The 18,017-nt window shown below is 53.4% G+C and overlaps 1 protein-coding gene across 4 annotated transcripts; it reads left to right on the top strand.

The window, feature by feature from the left end:
• Positions 1–446: 446 nt before the first annotated feature.
• On the top strand, positions 447–17,148 carry KCNN4 (potassium calcium-activated channel subfamily N member 4). Of its 4 annotated transcripts, XM_074219447.1 has the most exons (10): positions 447–501; positions 797–959; positions 10,401–10,496; positions 12,814–13,223; positions 13,870–14,005; positions 14,485–14,595; positions 14,816–14,934; positions 15,095–15,164; positions 15,722–15,886; positions 16,421–17,148. In XM_074219447.1, exons 4-9 carry the CDS (start codon positions 12,820–12,822, stop codon positions 15,881–15,883), a joined length of 1,002 nt encoding a protein of 333 aa, XP_074075548.1. In that variant the 5' UTR covers positions 447–501; positions 797–959; positions 10,401–10,496; positions 12,814–12,819; the 3' UTR covers positions 15,884–15,886; positions 16,421–17,148. The 4 variants fall into 4 exon arrangements, with proteins under 4 accessions (XP_074075548.1, XP_074075547.1, XP_074075546.1 ...); XM_074219446.1 differs by lacking the exon at positions 447–501 and having other exon boundaries at positions 620–959; XM_074219444.1 differs by lacking the exons at positions 447–501; positions 797–959 and adding an exon at positions 4,400–5,084.
• Positions 17,149–18,017: the final 869 nt, after the last annotated feature.

Raw genomic sequence — 18,017 nt, 5'->3', positions numbered from 1 at the left:
TCAGCCCACCCCACCGCCCATCCCCCAATGCAGGCAGAGCCCCCCTTTCCTCTCCCCCCTCGAGGGGTGAGGTCCTGACTGAGTCACGGGAAGAGGCCGACTGAGTCACTGCACACACACCCCCCCAAGTCCTGCCCCTGGAGGAAAGGGGGGTCACTCCCGAGCCCCACAGGGCGCTCCCACTGCCTGTTTCTCTTCTGGGTCTGTCATTATTTTTATAGACTTATCTCTAGATCTCTCTTAAGTCTAAGTCTCCTGCTCCTTATCTGTATTTCTTATCTCTCTGGCTTCACTATCTCTCATATGTCTCTGTCTATAAACTCTCTTAGGATCTCCATCCTATGTCTCTTTGGGTCACATACTTGTAGAATCAGAGATTTAGAACTGGGTGGAACCTCAGAATTCCTGAAGCTTAATCCCCTTCATTTTGCAGATGAAGAAACTGAGGCCCAGGGAAGCTAAGTGAAATTTCTTGCCCAGGATCACTCAGATAAAGCTAAGGTAGAATTAAAATTCACCTGCTAAAAAAGGAGGGGGGGAAGGGAGGGAGTTAGACCAGAAGAATGTCCGAGTTGGAAAGGAGTAGGGAATGTAGAATGTCAGATCTGGCACTGACCTCAGCATAGAGAATATTGGAGCTAGGAGGAACCTTAGAACAAGATATCACTTCTGCCTCAGCTTCTTCTCTTGTACTCTTCCGCTTCTTTCTCTTTTTATGTATGTTTTTACTTTTTTTTTTAAAACTATTCCTCTGTCTGGTTTTCCCATTGTCTCTCTCCCTCTCTGGTCTCTGAAGTTATTTCCCTGCAGTTTCTTCTGTGTCTCTCCGAGGCTGTTCTCACCTCCAAGTTCTGTGTGCGCTTTCTCCATGGAGAAATTAAAATGGGTCAAAGGAAGAGAAACAGAACCAGAAACAGATTTCTATGCGACTTTGAGCAGGACTTCCTGTGCCTGTTCTTGTGAGTATATATGTGAATGCATGTGCATGGACATGTAGGAGACTAGACATGTCTATGTGGCTCCTGAGATCCAGCCCCGTGTGTGGGCATCTCTCCCAACCGATGGGAGATGGGCAAGGGGAGGGGCATTTATGTGTGTGTGTGTGTGTGTGTGTGTGTGTGTGTGTGTGTATGTGTTGTGTCGTTCTGGATGATGTTTGTGTGTTGCTGGGTGTGTCCCTCTATGTGTATCATGTTCCCCGCGCCTGGCTATATGGGGCTGGTGTGTCATTCTGTGTAGGCTGTTATGGGTCATATTTGTGTGTTGCTGGGTGTGTAGCATGATGGGAAGGGCCCTCAATAGCTAGTCAGAGGTCCTGGGTTCTAGTCTCAGTTCTCTATCTAACTTACTCTAGAAGTTCAGGTAAGTCAGTAAGTCAATCAACAAACATTTATATGCTTGTTCTGGGCACTGTGTTAGGAGGGGGAATACAAAGATAAAGAATGAAAACACCCATGCACTTAGAGCTTACATTCTATCAATTGCATATGTAATACTCTTCAGTTTCTTCATTTGTAAAATGAGAATATTATTACTACACAAGTATATCAGTGTTATGAAATCATAGGAATTGATTTCTGGACTTCAAATCTAACTCTAAACACTTACTGGCTCCACTGATCCTGGGTAAGTCACTTAACCTTTTTTGCCTCGTTTTCCTCATATGTAAAGTGAGTCTAATAATAAACTCACTCAAAGAGTTGTAAGGATCAAGTGAAATAACATATGTTAAGTGTTTTGAGACCCTTAAATTACTCCATAAATTCTAGCTGTTATTTCATAATTAAATTTTATATAAATTAATATAAAATATATGAATATAAATTAATTTTATAAACTTGGAATTTAAGGGATCCCTAGAAATCACATCTCTAATCCCACTCAATTTAAAGATAAGGAAAATGGGGGCAGCTAGGTGGTTCAGTAGAGCACTGGCCCTGGAGTCAGGAGGACCTGAGTTCAAATGCAGCCTCATACACATAATAATTGCCTAGCGGTGTGACCTGGAGCAAGTGGCTTAAACCCATTGCCTTGCCAAAAAAAAAAAAAAATGAGGAAAATGAAGCTTAGATAGCTTAAATTGGAACAGGGATTTTAAATGAACAGAAATGAACCTCAATGAGGTTCTGGCAATTTGCCAGTCTTTACATTGTTTCCATGGTACACATTGATCCAAATTGAATGTGATGAGAGAGAAATCATATCTTTAAAGAAGAAACAAAGTATAAGAGAGAGCAAGATCAGACAATAAGATACCAGTCCAACTGCCCCATTTTACAGATAAAGAAACTAAGGCACAGAGAAGTAACACTGCCCAATGTCACACAGCCAACAAATGTCCAAAGCAGGATTCAAATTCAAATCTTCCTGATTTCAAAGACAGTAGCATTTCAAAAAGGATGAGTCTTTCTGAGTCAATCCATCCTGGCTGAGTACAGTCGTTTTGGTGGAGGGTGGAGCAAGCTTTTGGTCAAACTTCCTTTCCCCAGAGTGCCTGCGCTTCCTCTGCAGTCCTCCACTGAAATTCTGTGTTTTTGGAAGGAGTTTGACACCCCCTCCCTTACTGTTGGCTGCTGAGTCAAGACCCTGATCACCTTGTGCAGAGTTACAGCTCTAGTTCTAAGATTCCTCTCAGTTCTAAGCTTCTGCAATCTAGAAATACTCCTAGACATACTCAATCAACCAACAAGCATTTATTAAAGACTTGCTGTTTGCCAGGCTCCATGCTAGATAATAAGGAACAAAAGGGTAAAAATGAACCATTTCCTGTAAACTCTCAGGAAGCTTACATTCAAACAAGCTAAAAAATTGCATGCCTAAGTTTAAACAGAAAAAGATAGATAGATAGATAGATAGATAGATAGATAGATAGATAGATAGATACAGATATATATAGTATATATATATATACGTATATATATATACACACACAAAGAGAGACAGACAGACAGACAGACAGACAGGCTCTTTAAAGGAAGGAGAGAAATAGAAAGGAAAAGTAAGGACACAGCAGTTAGAAGGATAAGGAGAGCCTTCATGCAAAAGTTGATGATGGAGCTTAAGCCTATAAAGAAGTAAACATTCTATGAGGTGAGATGAAGGAAGGGGAGTGTTCTAGATATGGGGGGAGGGGGAGACTACAATGCAAAGGCACAGAGAGGAAATGGAAAATCATGTGTGAGAAACGGTAGTCAGTCATTGTATCTGGACTATAGAATGTGGATGTGTGGATGGAGGAGAATAATATGTAAGATGACTGAAGAGATAAGCAGGGAACCCTTCAGGTTGCTAGAAAGAGGAGTTGACATTCTGTGATATAAGAACCTCTCTATCTCTGCCATTCTGTATTCTTTGGTTACTCCTCCCTCTGAAATTCTGTGTTTTAAAGGCCTCTTAGCTTAAAAGATTCCAGAGTCTAGGGTGATATTCTATGTTCTAATTTCCCTTCCAACTCTGACATTCTATATGTTAAGATTCTCTCTAAGTCTGACATTCTAAGTTATAAAATGCTCTTCCAGCTCTGACACCCCATATCCTGAGATTCTCTCCCAATTCTGACATTGTATGTTCGAAGATTCTTCTCCAAGGCTGACATTCTATGTTCCTTTCTTTTAACTAAAGATTTTATTTTGAGTTTTACAATTTTTCCCCCTAATCTTCCTTCCCTCCCCCACCCCACCCCCCACAGAAGGCAATTTGCCAGTCTTTACATTGTTTCCATGGTATACACTGATCCAAATTGAATGTGATGAGAGAGAAATCATATCTTTAAAGAAGAAACAAAGTATAAGAGAGAGCAAGATCAGACAATAAGATACCAGTTTTTTCCCCTAAATTAAAGGAAACAGTCCTTGGACTTTGTTCAAACTCCACAGTTCTTTATCTGAATACAGTTGGCATTCTCCATTGCTGGACATTCTATGTTCTAAGATTCTTCTCCCAGGTTGACATTCTGTGTTCTAAGATTCTTTCAGATCTGACAGGATCACCCATTTGGGGGTTTCTTTGTCCTTGGTCTCCCAGCAATCCTTTCAAATAGAGACTTTTTCATTCTTTCACATCCCCAAGGCCCAGCAGTCCCCCAGTCCCCAGCAGTACATGGTAGGTGCTTAATAAACTCTTGTAGATTGACTAATTGTTCTGACAATCTATTTGGGGGGAGTTCCCCCCCCCCAGTTCTGACTTTCTATGGTTCTGCCCTCCAGTTGACTCAGAATGTGTGTGGGGCTGTGTGATGTGGAAAAGAGGCTAAGATCTCTTCCTCCTCTCTGCCTCCACCACCCCCTGGCACTTCCCTGGTCAGGGGAGAGAGCTGGGAGGGAGGGAGGGTGTCTGGAGGCGCCTCAGCCCCTCCTCGTCCCCTCCCTCTCTGGCAACCACCGGCTCTGGTTAGGTCAGGCCCCTCCCTCCCTGCCTCCCAGCCTCCCTGCCCTCTGGGTCTCAGCCTCTGGCTGGTACAGAGTACAGAGACTGCCCTGACCCCGGGCACCGGGACGGTGCTCGTTTGCAGCTCCTTTCCGACCAGCCCCCCATCTGTCCGGCGCCCCCCTTGGTTCTCTGCTCTCTCTCTCTCTCCGATTCCTCTCGGAGCTATGTCTTGACTCCCTCTGACCCACTCGGAGCGGTCCCCGCCTGCGCTCTCTCTGGATTCTTGCTGGGCTCGCTCGGAGCCGGGTCTGAGCCCTATCGGGGCTCTCTAAACTTTCTCACACTCTTTCCGGGGCCCTGGTGCTTCTGATCCCCCCGCCAACCCCACCACCACCCCGCTCCTTGGCTGCGCCTCGGGTTCTCTGGCTCCATCCCGGACTCTGTGGCTCCCCTCTGGCTCCCCGCTAGCTTCCGAGCCAGCCCTGGCGACGCTCTGCGCGCTGGGTGGGGGCAGCGCAGGACCCTGGGCGCGCGGTCCCCCCGGCCCTAAGGCCCCCAGACCCATGGACCTGGTGCCAGGGCTAGGCGCCCTGAGGCGACGGAAGCGGCTGCTGGAGGAGGAGAAGAGCCTGGCGGGCTGGGCGCTGGCGATGGCCGGAGCGGGAATCGGGATGATGGTGCTCCACGCCGAGATGCTGTGGTTTGGGCAATGCCAGGTGAACGGGGGCCAGAGCCTGGGGCAGGGGCTGGGGCTCGGAATGCTTGGGTCCCGGAGCCGGCAGAGTGAGCCAGGCAGCCCGCGCTCCAGGAGGAAGTTCTGGGCTCCTCGGGGCTCCCGTTCGGGCGGGAGATTAGGACCCTTGGGTCCCTGAGCAAGGACAGTCGTCCGCCAGGGAATCCTAAGCCTTGGGCTGGCAAGAGCGGTGGGCCAGCGATCCCTCCTGGCCATGGTTTCTGGAGATGCCAAAGAGGAGTAACTGGTTTGGGACTGTCTGAGTTCCTTATCTAACGGTCTAACAGTGGGGCGGGACCGGCTGGCTAGGATGATAGGAGAGAGAACAGGGGAACCTCCCTCCAGGGAGCCCAGACGGAGCTGCCCAGGCTGGCACTAACGGCTCCCAACTGCCTCAGCCACTCTCCCTTCTTGGGGCATTCTGGAAGCTCTGGGACCTGAGTCCCAGTGAGAATCAGGATGGCCGTGGCCCTGGAGGTTAGGAAGTGAGGCCTCCTGAAGCCCTGGTGCCCTAAAGGGGAAAGACCAGAGATAAAAATGTCTGGTCCCTGAAGGGTGTGCGGTTGAAGGGCCGAGCTGCCGGGGTCAGGCGTAGGGTGCGGCTAAAGGATCAAGATATATGGGCCCCTGACAGTTGAGAATTGAGGGGTGGACTGCCCAGGGGTGGGGAGTGGCGGGATGGGGACCCTGTCGTCCTGGGCAGGTGAAGCTGGGACAGGTCCCTGCAAGTCTCAGGTACATTCCATGTGTCTAGGGCAAGAATCAAAGTAGAGGGAGGGACTGGTCAGAGGATGAACCGATAAATGTTGTGAAGCAAATAGGAGGTGGGGATACTGAGGAAGTAGGGGAAAGGGAGGAGGGCATCACACTGCAGAAAGGAATTCGAGAGAGTCCCGGGTTAGTCGAAAGAAAGAACTGAAAGGAGCCTAGCAAGCATTGGGTTTGAGGAGCGTGGTGGAAGTAGAACCAAACTGGGGACAACACCGGGATCCTGGGTTTTAGGAGTCTTGTTATTTTTGTGACTTGGCTAGTGACATGTGGGAACAACAGAACGTTTGGGGAAACTTAACATTGGTTCAACGATCAGTTCCAAATTAATGGATCGATGTCAACCAGGACGAAGGTCCATACTGGAGGCCTAGAGTTCTGTCCTTGGCCTTGTTCTATTTCATCACTGACTTGGATGGAAGCCTAGATGGCAACTTCATCAAATGGGTGAATGGCACGACATCAGAAGAGATAGCCAATACATTGGATGAGAAAGTCAGGATCTTTAAAGATCTCAACAGGCTAGACCTGAAGTCCAAAAGTAATCCAGTGAAAGTTCATTGGGGATTCAGAATTTAGGCTTAAGGTGTATAGTTGGACTGTAATTTGGAGTGAAAAGGATCTGCCGGGTCTTGGTGGACTGCAAGCTTAACGTGAATCAACCATGTGATGTAGCACCCCAGAGCTAATGCAGAAGCTCTGTTCAGAATGAACAAGAGGGGCATTCCTGCCTTTGCCTGGTCAGGTCAGAACTCATCCAGAAGGTTGGGGTTGCTTCTGAGAGACACTGAGAAAGCAGAGAGAAGAGTGACCAGGACAACAAAATATAGAAGGCTGATACCAGGGGAAGATCAGTCAAGGAAAGTGGAGAACAGAAAAACAAAGGGCATGATGATCACGGCCTTCAAGCTAGAGATAAGAGGGCTGAACGCTGTTGTGCTTGATGCCAAGGGGCAAAGCTAGAGCAATGAGATGGGAGGGGACACTAGGGAGGAAAGGGGTTCTAGAGAGAGAGATTTAAGATTCACATCAGGAAATGATTAGAGGTGCGGAAGAGTAGGATGGGTTGTCTGAGGTGGTGATGAGTTCCCTTCTTTGGAGAGCTTCAAACTGGCTGACCACATGCTGCCTAGGCTGGAGAAGGGATGAGGGTCGAGATGAGATAATGTACAGAGACTACGTTGGAAGGCAGCCCTCATGCCGCAGGACTTAGTTAGCTAGTTATTACTGGTCAGGTGTGGGCTGGACTGAATGGCTGGTCTCTGAGGTTCTAGAATCCCATGACAGTGGTGTGGGGGTGGAGATGAGTTAGAGAAAGCTCAAGGAGGGAGTGGCAGACTGATTTGGGGAGAGTTAGAGCTATCAGGAGACTGAATAGGGGAAGACTTGGATGGGGGGGGGAGAGTTGGGAGATATGTTCCCCCTCCCCAAAAGATGGAGTGGCTGGGCTGGAGAGCCAAAATACTGAGTAGCTCCAGTCTTCTCTCCAGCCATAGAGGCTGATAAGAACATCAGGCAAGAGGGTGGGTGGACTGGGGGCTGGGCAGGCACTAGGGGGTGGGGCTGGCCTGCCAGCAGTGCCAACAGGAAGCAAGGCCTGGAGCCGACCTACCGCTCCCACGCTCTGGCTCCCACACCCACTGTTTGGGAGGGTATATCCCCCCCACTCCAGATTGCCTCCCCCTGAGGCAGGACTCCCCCCAAAAAAGTGTTGAGATTCAGCCCCTCAATCCCTAGAAGGTTCCATGTCTGTGGCATTATCCTTATCCCTCTCCAGCACTGTCTCCTGACTTTCCATGTGACCTTGAGGGAGGCATTTCTCATTCTGGGCCTCAGTTTCTTCATCTGTAAAATGGGAATATCAAGTCTATAGAGGATCTTTCTCTTTGAGGAACTTGGAGGTCACACTTCTAGATACTCTGGCATAGTCTGCCTGAGCCCACTCTACTTTTCCCCCTTAAGAGACTCTAGCCCTGTTCTTCAGGGAGGGCCCCAAATATTAATACATTAAAGAGAGGGGAAGAATCTGAAACTGAGTTGGGAAAATAGAGATGCAGAGGGAGACATACAAGAATCGAGCCATTCTGAGAGATGGGCGGACAGACACAGAAATGAACAGATACAGCCCACAACAGAGCCAGGCAGAGACACAGAAAAGCAGAGAGATAGAAAGGCTGGGAATGTACAGATACCAAAGGATAAATAGACATGAATGGATACAGAAGTAAACAAATGGAGATGAACAGGTGAAGACAGGGTGAAATACAGAGAAAGACGGATTAAGACAGCCAGAAAGACTGAAAACTTGAAAGGAAGAGACAGAGATTAAAATAAAGTTGTCTAAAACACAGAGAGATTGGGGGATTGGAAGCAGCCAGATGGACAAATATAGACAGGAAAAGACAACAAATGAAACATCAAGTCACTAAAAGACAAGGGGGTGAAGAGAGACAAGAGAGAGCCCAAAGTTGAAATCGTCAGAGAGATGGAGAAGGGTTGTGGAGACAGCCAGATAGATTGAGATGGGCAGATCTAAGCTGAGACAGAGACAGAATGGGATAATCTACAACAGTGAATAGAGATGGAATCGACGTAGAGTGACAGGGACAGAAATAAAGAGATAGGCATGGATAATCAGAGACCCAGAGAAAGATTGAGACTGGAACAGTCTTCTAGATACTGAAAACTAGGCATAGAGATCTATATTGAAACAGACAAGGAGCAAAGATGGAGAGTTGGAAACATATGTGGAGATGGAAGCAATCACAGAGACATCGAGACAAAGGCCTAAAGACACGGCAAGAGACGATGACATGGATGACAGACACAGGCTCCGGAGGGTGAAGGAGGTAGAAAGTCTGTGGGATTGTATTGGATGAGAGATGGAGGAGACAGACAGAAGGCAGCCTCGATAACACGGAAGGAGGGAGCAGGCTGTTCCTGGAGAGGGGAGGGGTATTGGGGGGCACAACAGCCCCATTGTTCCCTTGAGGAAGACTGAGACAGGAAACTGGCAAAGGTCACCAATCAAGGCAGGGACCAGGGTTGGGCAGCTTGAGAAGGAACAGGTGCTGCTCTCTTTGCATAGCAGGAGTCTTGTTTCCCCCAGCCCCTTCCCTGAAGTAATCCAGGTATCCTGATTGTCTCAACACTTTGCCCCCTACCCTAGGAGGACCTAGAAGTCCTAACCTTCCCATCCCCCACAGGGACCTGAACCTCCCAATCTCTCCAGCCCTCTCCTTGGAGAATTTTTCCGATGTGTTGCCAAAGAGAGAAAATATACACTCAGTTGTGGTTACTGGAGGACTCAGGCTTCCGGCCCCTGAGCCCAATCCGGGCCTTAAGCCAGGCTGGTGGGATGGGCCCCAGAGTGGGGGGAGGGAGAAGCTTGAGACAAGGAAGGATGAATTGGGAAATGGGGGGGAAAGAAAGGGGATGAAGTATGGACCTAAGGGCACCCTAATCCACAGAGGGCAGACTATGTCTCCAGTAAAGATGGTTTCTGGAGCAAAGCAGAGCAAAGTGTTTCAGGCTCAGACTCAGAGGTTTGTCTGGGTTTGCTGCACATGTGACCTTGATAAAATCACTTCCTCATGTCTGGCCTCAGTTTTCCTCATCTCTAGCCTGAATTTCTTTATTCCTAAAATAGTCCTCAGATGAAGCTTCTCTAAGGCTGCTTCCAGAGCTAAGATTCTGAGTTGAGGGTGGGGAGGGGGTGGAGAAGGGAAGGAGTTTTGTTCTATTGAGTACAAATTAAATGTTCCATAACTGTTTTGGTGACTTAAATAATGGTTTCCAGGGACCCCGAAAGAAGGGGGGATTCTGGATTTTGCATGGTGGTTTTACAGGCTCCTAGGATAAAGAGTGGGGTCCTGGATTCTGAATGGAGTGTGTGTGTGGGGGGGATTACCAGACTATGAATGGTGGTTTCTAGAGTCCTAGGGGTAAGGGGACAGTTCTCTAGGCAAAGGATAGTATATTCCCCTAGGTTAAGGAACTGAGGCAATTCTTTAGGGGGAGCAGAATGATTGTGGTTATAAAGAGAAAGGGATTGGAGAAGAGGGGTCAGGGATACAGCCTTAATACTCCCAAGTCCTACTCCAGAGCCCCCGAGTGAGGTTTCTCTGGGTTCTAAATGCTGGTTTCTTGGGACCCTCGAACTTGAGACAGTTCCCCAGGAGGCAGGAGGAAGAAGGATTGGGAAGAGGGGGAAAGGTAGAGAAAAAGAGTCAGGGACATGTAATTGGAAGGGGAGGGTAGAGGGTTGTTCTAAAGACCCTAGAGAACACACACACACAAGAAAGTCTCCTAAGGGGAGAGGAGGAAAGATTCATCAGGATACATGGGAGGTATACAATTTGAATCCAGGCCCCTAATAGGAGGGAGGCAGCATCTGTGATAACCAGACAGTTGTTTCTAAGGGTCCCTAAAATCGGGAGTGGGGAGTGGGAAGAAAAGTAGGAAGTCCCTACTCCTTCGGGATTGCGGCAGGCCCTGAGATCTGTCATTGACTTTGCCCATCTCCCCATAGTGGGCTCCCTATCTCTTCCTGGTGAAATGTGGGATCAGCATCTCCACCCTTCTCCTCCTGGGGCTCATCTTGGCCTTCCATGCTAAGGAGATTCAGGTAGGTAAGCCTGATGCATCCACGGCCCTTCTCCCTGCTCCTCTCAGCCCCTCCCAACCCTGCCTCGGCCACCTCAGACTTTCCATCCTCTTCTTCCTCCTCCTCTGAGGGGTTTCCCTGCCTGCCCAGACCAGTGACTAATGGCAAGGGTGGCAAGGAAGGATCCACGCCCTGACAGAGACTTCCTTGCCCCCGGGGCCCCCAGGCATTCTGTTCTCCAGTCTCTCTACCATCTCCCCCCTCCATGCACCCTCCATCCTGTACCACAGCCAGACAGGTCTTTCCAAGGGTAGAGAGATGACAGAGGAGAAGGGGGAGAAGGAAGCAGGCGAGGGGAGAGAAGGGCAGGGGAGGGGAGAGAAGGGCAGGGGAGAGGAGAGAAGGGCAGGGGAGGGGAGAGAAGGGCAGGGGAGAGGAGAGAAGGGCAGGGGAGGGGAGAGAAGGGCAGGGGAGAGGAGAGAAGGGCAGGGGAGGGGAGAGAAGGGCAGGGGAGAGGAGAGAAGGGCAGGGGAGGGGAGAGAAGGGCAGGGGAGAGGAGAGAAGGGCAGAGGGGAGAGGGCAGGGGAGGGGAGAGAAGGGCAGGGGAGGGGAGAGAAGGGCAGGGGAGGGGAGAGAAGGGCAGAGGGGAGAGAAGGGCAGGGGAGAGGAGAGAAGGGCAGGGGAGGGGAGAGAAGGGCAGGGGAGGGGAGAGAAGGGCAGGGGAGGGGAGAGAAGGGCAGGGGAGGGGAGAGAAGGGCAGGGGAGGGGAGAGAAGGGCAGGGGAGGGGAGAGAAGGGCAGGGGAGAGAAGGGCAGGGGAGAGAAGGGCAGGGGAGGGGAGAGAAGGGCAGGGAAGGGGAGAGAAGGGCAGGGGAGGGGAGAGAAGGGCAGGGGAGGGGAGAGAAGGGCAGGGGAGAGAAGGGCAGGGGAGGGGAGAGAAGGGCAGGGGAGGGGAGAGGAGAGAAGGGCAGGGGAGAGAAGGGCAGGGGAGAGAAGGGCAGGGGAGGGGAGAGAAGGGCAGGGGAGGGGAGAGAAGGGCAGGGGAGAGAAGGGCAGGGGAGAGGAGAGAAGGGCAGGGGAGAGAAGGGCAGGGGAGAGGAGAGAAGGGCAGGGGAGAGAAGGGCAGGGGAGAGGAGAGAAGGGCAGGGGAGAGAAGGGCAGGGGAGAGAAGGGCAGGGGAGGGGAGAGAAGGGCAGGGGAGGGGAGAGAAGGGCAGGGGAGAGAAGGGCAGGGCAGGGGAGAGAAGGGCAGGGGAGAGGAGAGAAGGGCAGGGGAGAGGAGAGAAGGGCAGGGGAGAGGAGAGAAGGGCAGGGGAGAGAAGGGCAGGGGAGAGGAGAGAAGGGCAGGGGAGAGGAGAGAAGGGCAGGGGAGAGGGAGAGAAGGGCAGGGGAGAGGAGAGAAGGGCAGGGGAGAGAAGGGCAGGGGAGAGGAGAGAAGGGCAGGGGGAGAGAAGGGCAGGGGAGAGAAGGGCAGGGGAGGGGAGAGAAGGGCAGGGGAGGGGAGAGAAGGGCAGGGGAGGGGAGAGAAGGGCAGGGGAGAGAAGGGCAGGGGAGGGGAGAGAAGGGCAGGGGAGAGGGAGAGAAGGGCAGGGGAGGGGAGAGAAGGGCAGGGGAGGGGAGAGAAGGGCAGGGGAGGGGAGAGAAGGGCAGGGGAGAGAAGGGCAGAGAGAGAAGGGCAGGGGAGAGGAGAGAAGGGCAGGGGAGAGGAGAGAAGGGCAGGGGAGAGAGAAGGGCAGGGGAGAGGAGAGAAGGGCAGGGGAGAGAAGGGCAGGGGAGAGAAGGGCAGGGGAGGGGAGAGAAGGGCAGGGGAGGGGAGAGAAGGGCAGGGGAGGGGAGAGAAGGGAGGAGAACGAGATGGAGGAAAAGGCTGTAGGTGGAGAAGAAAGGTGGGAGGGAGGTGGGTGCAGAGAAGAGGGAAGACTGGAGGAAGGAGGGAGGAGAGAGGAGAGGGAGATGAATGGAGGGAGAGGAGAAGGTGGGCCACGGGGAGAGCGGGCCCGGGCCTCCCGCCGGGTCCTCGCGGCCGGGCTCCCATCTCAGTAAGGGGGGGGGTCTCCCCTTCCCACCCCCCCACCCCCCCCCCCCCCCCCCCGCAGCTCTTCATGACAGACAACGGGCTCCGCGACTGGCGGGCGGGGTGGGCGGGGCGGGGGCGGGAGGGGCGGGCCGGGGCGGGGCCCTCCCCTGAACCCGCCCCCCCCCCCCCGCAGCTCTTCATGACAGACAACGGGCTCCGCGACTGGCGGGCGGGGCGGGGGCGGGAGGGGCGGGCCGGGGCGGGAGGGGCGGGCCGGGGCGGGGCCCTGCCCTGAACCCGCCCCCCCCCCCCCCCCCCCGCAGCTCTTCATGACGGACAACGGGCTCCGCGACTGGCGGGTGGCGCTGACGGGGCGCCAGGCGGGCCGGGTGGCGCTGGAGCTGCTGGTGTGCGGCGCGCACCCTCCGCCGCTGGGCGGCTGGGGCGCGGCGCGCTGCTCGGCGGGCGCGCGGCCGGCCTTCCTGGGCCAGGCCGAGGCGCTGCTGTCGCTGGCCATGCTGCTGCGCCTCTACCTGGTGCCCCGCGCCGTGCTGCTGCGCAGCGGCGTGCTGCTCAACGCCTCGTACCGCAGCATCGGCGCGCTCAACCGCGTGCGCTTCCGCCACTGGTTCGTGGCCAAGCTCTACATGAACACGCACCCCGGCCGCCTGCTGCTGGCGCTCACGCTGGGGCTCTGGCTCACCACGGCCTGGGTGCTCTCCGTGGCCGAGAGGTGAGCCGCCCCGGCCCCGGCCCCGGCCCCGGCCCCGGCCCCGGCCCCGGCCCCGGCCCCGGCCCCGGCCCCGGCCCCGGCCCCGGCCCCGGCCCCGGCCCCGGCCCCGGCCCCGGCCCCGGCCCCGGCCCCGCCCCCTCCCGCCCCGGCCCCGCCCCCTCCCGCCTCCCCGGACCGCCTGGCCCCGGCCCCGGCCCCGCCCCCTCCCGCCCCGGCCCGCCCGGCCCCGCCCCGCTGGGCCACCTGGGCCCAGTCACCTGCCCTGCGCCCCTCCCCCACACAGAGACCCCTCAGGGCTGCGGGGGGCAGGCGGGGGGAGGGCCCAGGACAGAAGAAGGGCCGCCTCCTGGTCCCAAGGGGGCGGAGATGGCGGAGGCTTGGGGCCCGGGGGAAAGGAGGCGCCCTCGTGCCGGGAGCCCCGCGAGGCCCCAGGGAGCCGGAGGCGAGACCCCAGCCCCGGGCACGGCAGGCGGCCTGCGGGGAGCCTAGGCAACAGCTTGCGGCAGACCCTGAGAGGGGGACTAGCTGGGGGGAAGGGGGGCCCGAACGGGACTGTGGGGGTTCAGCAGAAGCATCCGCAAGAGCCAAGGGGAGGCCCCTCATGGGCGCGGGACAAGGGCTCCAAGCCTCCCCCCCCCCCCCCCAGGCAGACCATCAACGCCACCGGGAACCTGACCGACACGCTGTGGCTCATCCCCATCACCTTCCTGACCATCGGCTACGGGGACGTGGTTCCGGGCACCGTGTGGGGCAAGATCGTCTGTCTCTGCACAGGGGTGATGGTGAGTCCCCGGGAACACCACCGGCCCTGCCGCATCTCAGCACCCACTCCGCTGCGGGACCGGCTCTCTGCTCGCAGACGTCGGAGCCGGGAAGGGCCGCGGGCAAAGACTATCAGCTGGGGGGGCGCTGTCCCCAATCTGCCATTTTACAGATAGAGAAACTGAGGTCCCCAAAGGGAAATGACCGATAAACTGAGACTAGAATCCACAGATCCAGACACCTTGTCCAAGGTTCCATTACCTTAAAGAAGGGGGGGGCAGCTAGGTGGCACATCTGGGAGCATCAGCCCTGGAGTCAGGAGAGGATCCGAGTTCAAATCCAACCTCAGACACTTAATAATGACCTAGCTGTGTGGCCTTGGGCAAGCCACTTAACCTTATTTGCCTTGCAAAAACCTAAAAAAACAAACAAAAAACCCAAACAGACTACCCCCCCCACACACACCCAACATACTCTTGAGCCTTTCCCTTGCTCACAGGGGGTGTGCTGCACAGCTCTCCTCGTGGCTGTGGTTGCCAGAAAGTTGGAATTCAACAAAGCAGAGAAACATGTCCATAATTTCATGATGGACATTCAGTACGCCAAAGAGGTGAGGACATTGATGCCCCCTCCACGCCCAAGCCCCTGCCTCTCCAGACCCAGATGTCCAGCTTTCCCAAACCTCTGATGGGATCCAGACGTCTTGATCCTCCAGGCCTGACGCGTCCCTCTCGGGGCCCCAAATGTCCTGACCCCTTCCCAGCTTGCTGCCCTTAGGGACCCAGGAATCTGGGCTCCCAACACTGACTATAGCTGTGCTTTTCCAAAAGATGAAGGATTCTGCAGCCCGGGTGCTCCAGGAGTCCTGGATGTTCTACAAACACAGTAGGAGGAAGGAAGCTGGAGCCGCTCGGAGACACCAACGGAAGCTGCTCGCTGCCATCCACATGTGAGGCCTGGCTGGGGGAACGGGAGTAGCATGAGCTTCCTGGGAGGAGGATGGGGCTGGGGAGGGACCGAGGGCTGTGATGACCCACAGAGGTCAGAAGCCAGGGTATGAGAGGACGGAGGTCCCATGAGAACCAATTGCCTTGCTTCTCTCTGGGCAGATTTCGACAGGTCCGCTTAAAACATCGGAAGCTCCAAGAACAGGTGAACTCCATGGTGGACATCTCTAAGGTGAGGCCGAGGATGGAGACATGCAGGCTTGTTGGAAGGAATGACACGGGGGAAGAAGAGACCAGGAGGCAGAAGAATGAGGAGATAGAGGGACACGAAGCAAAGGCAGAGGGACGGGTGACAAAGGCCAGAGACTAGGCTGCAATACTATAGTATATATAATCACACATGGTTGTAATTATAGAATTACATAATGGACGTTTTATGAGGAATAAAGGACCGAGAGATTAAGGGATATGGGGTCAAAGGAGTAAGGGACAGGAGTACAGGGGAATGGAGATGCAGGGCTGGAGGGACAGAAGAATGAGGGGGAGAGGGATGGCATAGAGAGGCTAGTGAAACGAGGAGCACTTTCTTTTTTGTTTTTTGTTTTTTTTTTTGCAAAGCAATGGGCTTAAGTGACTTGCCCGAAGTCACACAGCTAGGGAATTATTATTAAGTGTCTGAGGCCAAATTTAAACTCAGGTCCTCCTGACTCCAGGGCCGGTGCTCTATCCACTGCACCACCTAGCTGCCCTGCCTCTGTAGTCTTGACAAGCCCACTTCTCCCCCCACAGATGCACATGATCCTGTGTGACTTGCAATCTGGCCTCAGCACTTCCCACAGAGACCTGGAGAAGCGAATGGATATACTAGGGGGGAAGCTTGACACCTTGACCCAACTCCTCAGTGCGGCCTTAGACCCTGGGCAGCGCCCAGAGCCCAGGGCGGCCACATAGTTGGTAAGGAGACTCCTGCCCTGCAATGTCCCCATTCTGAGTGGGGGGGGGCAGTCAGATGGTCCTCAGCTCGGACAGGAAGGAAGCCTCCAATCCAGTTCCTGAAGGATTAGAGAGGCCAGTGAAACGGGTCTGGTGGGAGCTTAGGACCAGGGAGGGCATGGCTTCTGCCCCAGCATCACCCAGGCAGGACCCATTCCCCCATCACTCATATCTTGCTTTTCCTAAGGCTTTTGTCTTCCTCCTAGCCAGCTCTGGGCAAGGGGGAGTGGGGTGGGAGTGGGAGTGGGAATGGGGAAGGTGAAGGCTCCTCTGGGTGGGACTGGGAGAGGGAGACTTGTCCCAGCCTCTGGCCATTCAAGGAACCCCTCCTTTGTGTGGAGCTCTGGCTCTGACTTGTCTCTCATCATGTCTTTTTCTGTTTTTCTTTGTGTGTGATGAGATGTTTTTCTTGTCTTTATCTAAAAAGGGGGTTTTCCTGATTTCTGTACTTGAGTATGAGTGCCTAATATATTCTCTCTCTCTCTCTCCCCCCAGGGACTATGAAGGGGGAACTAGCTCCTTTGGCTCCAGGGGATGAGGCAGAAGTCATCCCTTTTCACTTCAACAAAAGCATTAAGAAGGGACCCAAGTCCAGGGGAGTCCCTCTCTACAACAGCTATTAGAAGTGTCCCTGGCTGGGCCAGGGGTGTCCCTGCTCACCCAAGCAATGGAAGGGGTGGATTTCAAAGCTGCTATAAGCCTGGGAAATCAAGAACCCAGGAGCTATAGACCACAGGCCTTCTCCAAGTCACACCAGCACCTAAGAAGCAGAAGGAAGGGGAGAGACTCTGGGGAGGGGGAGGAGCTGGGGGCCAGATTCCTGAATCTCCGGAAGGCAGGGGATGGAAGGGCCATATCTCTATTTCCTGGAGGCCCTGATACCTGGGTCTGTGGAGTGGAGGAGGCTGGATGCCTAGGTCCCTGGTAGAGACACATGAGGCTGACAGAGCTGGTTCCCCAAGGTGAAAGAGCTGGACACAGGTCCCTATCCTCAGTAGCTGCTGGACAGTGAAAGAGCTAAAGGGATCAAGGGGCAGAAGTGGGAGAAGCTGCCAGGACTGATAAGCAACCAGGTACATGGAAACCTGGGGAACCCTATAGAGGGGACAGCAAAGGAGAAGTGGGACAGTCTGAGCCCCCAGAGGGGAATCTGGCCAGAGCTACCCAGCTTTCTCCCCTGCCCTCTCCCCCGCCCCACTTTGTAATAAAAGTTAATATGACGGAACAGGGAGATGTTGTTCCTTTCTTTAAAATACTTCCGTCCTTCCCAATGCTAACAAAGACCTTGTCTTCCAAGGGTAGGGGCAGATACTGAGTAAGGATCCCTAGGTTTCGAGCCGCCACTGACTCACTGAGCAACCTTGAGCAAATCCCTTTGGGCCTCAGTTCCCTTCTCTGTAAAATGAGGGAACCAGAATCCATAACCAAGAAGGTCTCTTCCTTCTACTCTATGATCCTATAACACTAGAAAGATTAGTAAATTAGCCATCAGTGGAGAGCTTCAAGCTCAGGCTGGACAATGATATTGTACAATGTTAGCTTGGGAAGGCACTCCCCTCTACTTACAGGTGAGGAAAATGAGATCTAGAGAGAGTGACTTGTTCAAGGCCACACAAATGTTCCTCAGGTAAGGGATTGGATAGATGTTCCCCAATGTCCCTTTAAATATATGAAATTATAGAAAGGGAAGAGATTTGGAGAATCCTCAAGTATCAAACATGAGTGATTGCTATATAATATCATTACTATATTACAGACCACCACTAAGGTCAGGGGTCAGCCACATTAGTCAAAGGTCAAATTCTCTCTTTAAAAAAAAGTAAGACCTGTACCTGTATCTGGTTTCACTTCCAAATGGAGACAAACATTAAATCAACCAAGGTTCCTGAGAAAGGAGTTAATAAAATAGATCAATGGGGGAATTGGGTAAGTCTCAAAGGCACTACCATTATTTGCCTAGCTTATGGTCCAGGTGATATCTAAAGCTCCTTCCTCTCTCCCCAGCCCTATCTCTGAAAGTCATGATGAATAAGATAAGGATAAAAGTGAATGCTGGGAGGGACCTTAGAAAAACAAATATCCAAAACCCTCT

The sequence above is a fragment of the Macrotis lagotis genome, chromosome 1, assembly GCF_037893015.1.
Source record: "Macrotis lagotis isolate mMagLag1 chromosome 1, bilby.v1.9.chrom.fasta, whole genome shotgun sequence".
Taxonomy (NCBI): Eukaryota; Metazoa; Chordata; class Mammalia; order Peramelemorphia; family Peramelidae; genus Macrotis; species Macrotis lagotis.
Note: the sequence above shows the minus strand (reverse complement) of the source record. Positions and strands in the feature narration are given on the sequence as shown.

Bases quoted from the DNA above. Each gene is read 5' to 3' on its own strand.
- KCNN4 (XM_074219444.1), top strand. From the start codon at position 4,932: ATGGACCTGGTGCCAGGGCTAGGCGCCCTGAGGCGACGGAAGCGGCTG. The intron at 10,497-12,813 runs GTAGGTAAGCCT...CCCCCCCCGCAG, and splicing joins TCCATGCTAAGGAGATTCAG to CTCTTCATGACGGACAACGG. The intron at 13,224-13,869 runs GTGAGCCGCCCC...CCCCCCCCCCAG, and splicing joins GTGCTCTCCGTGGCCGAGAG to GCAGACCATCAACGCCACCG.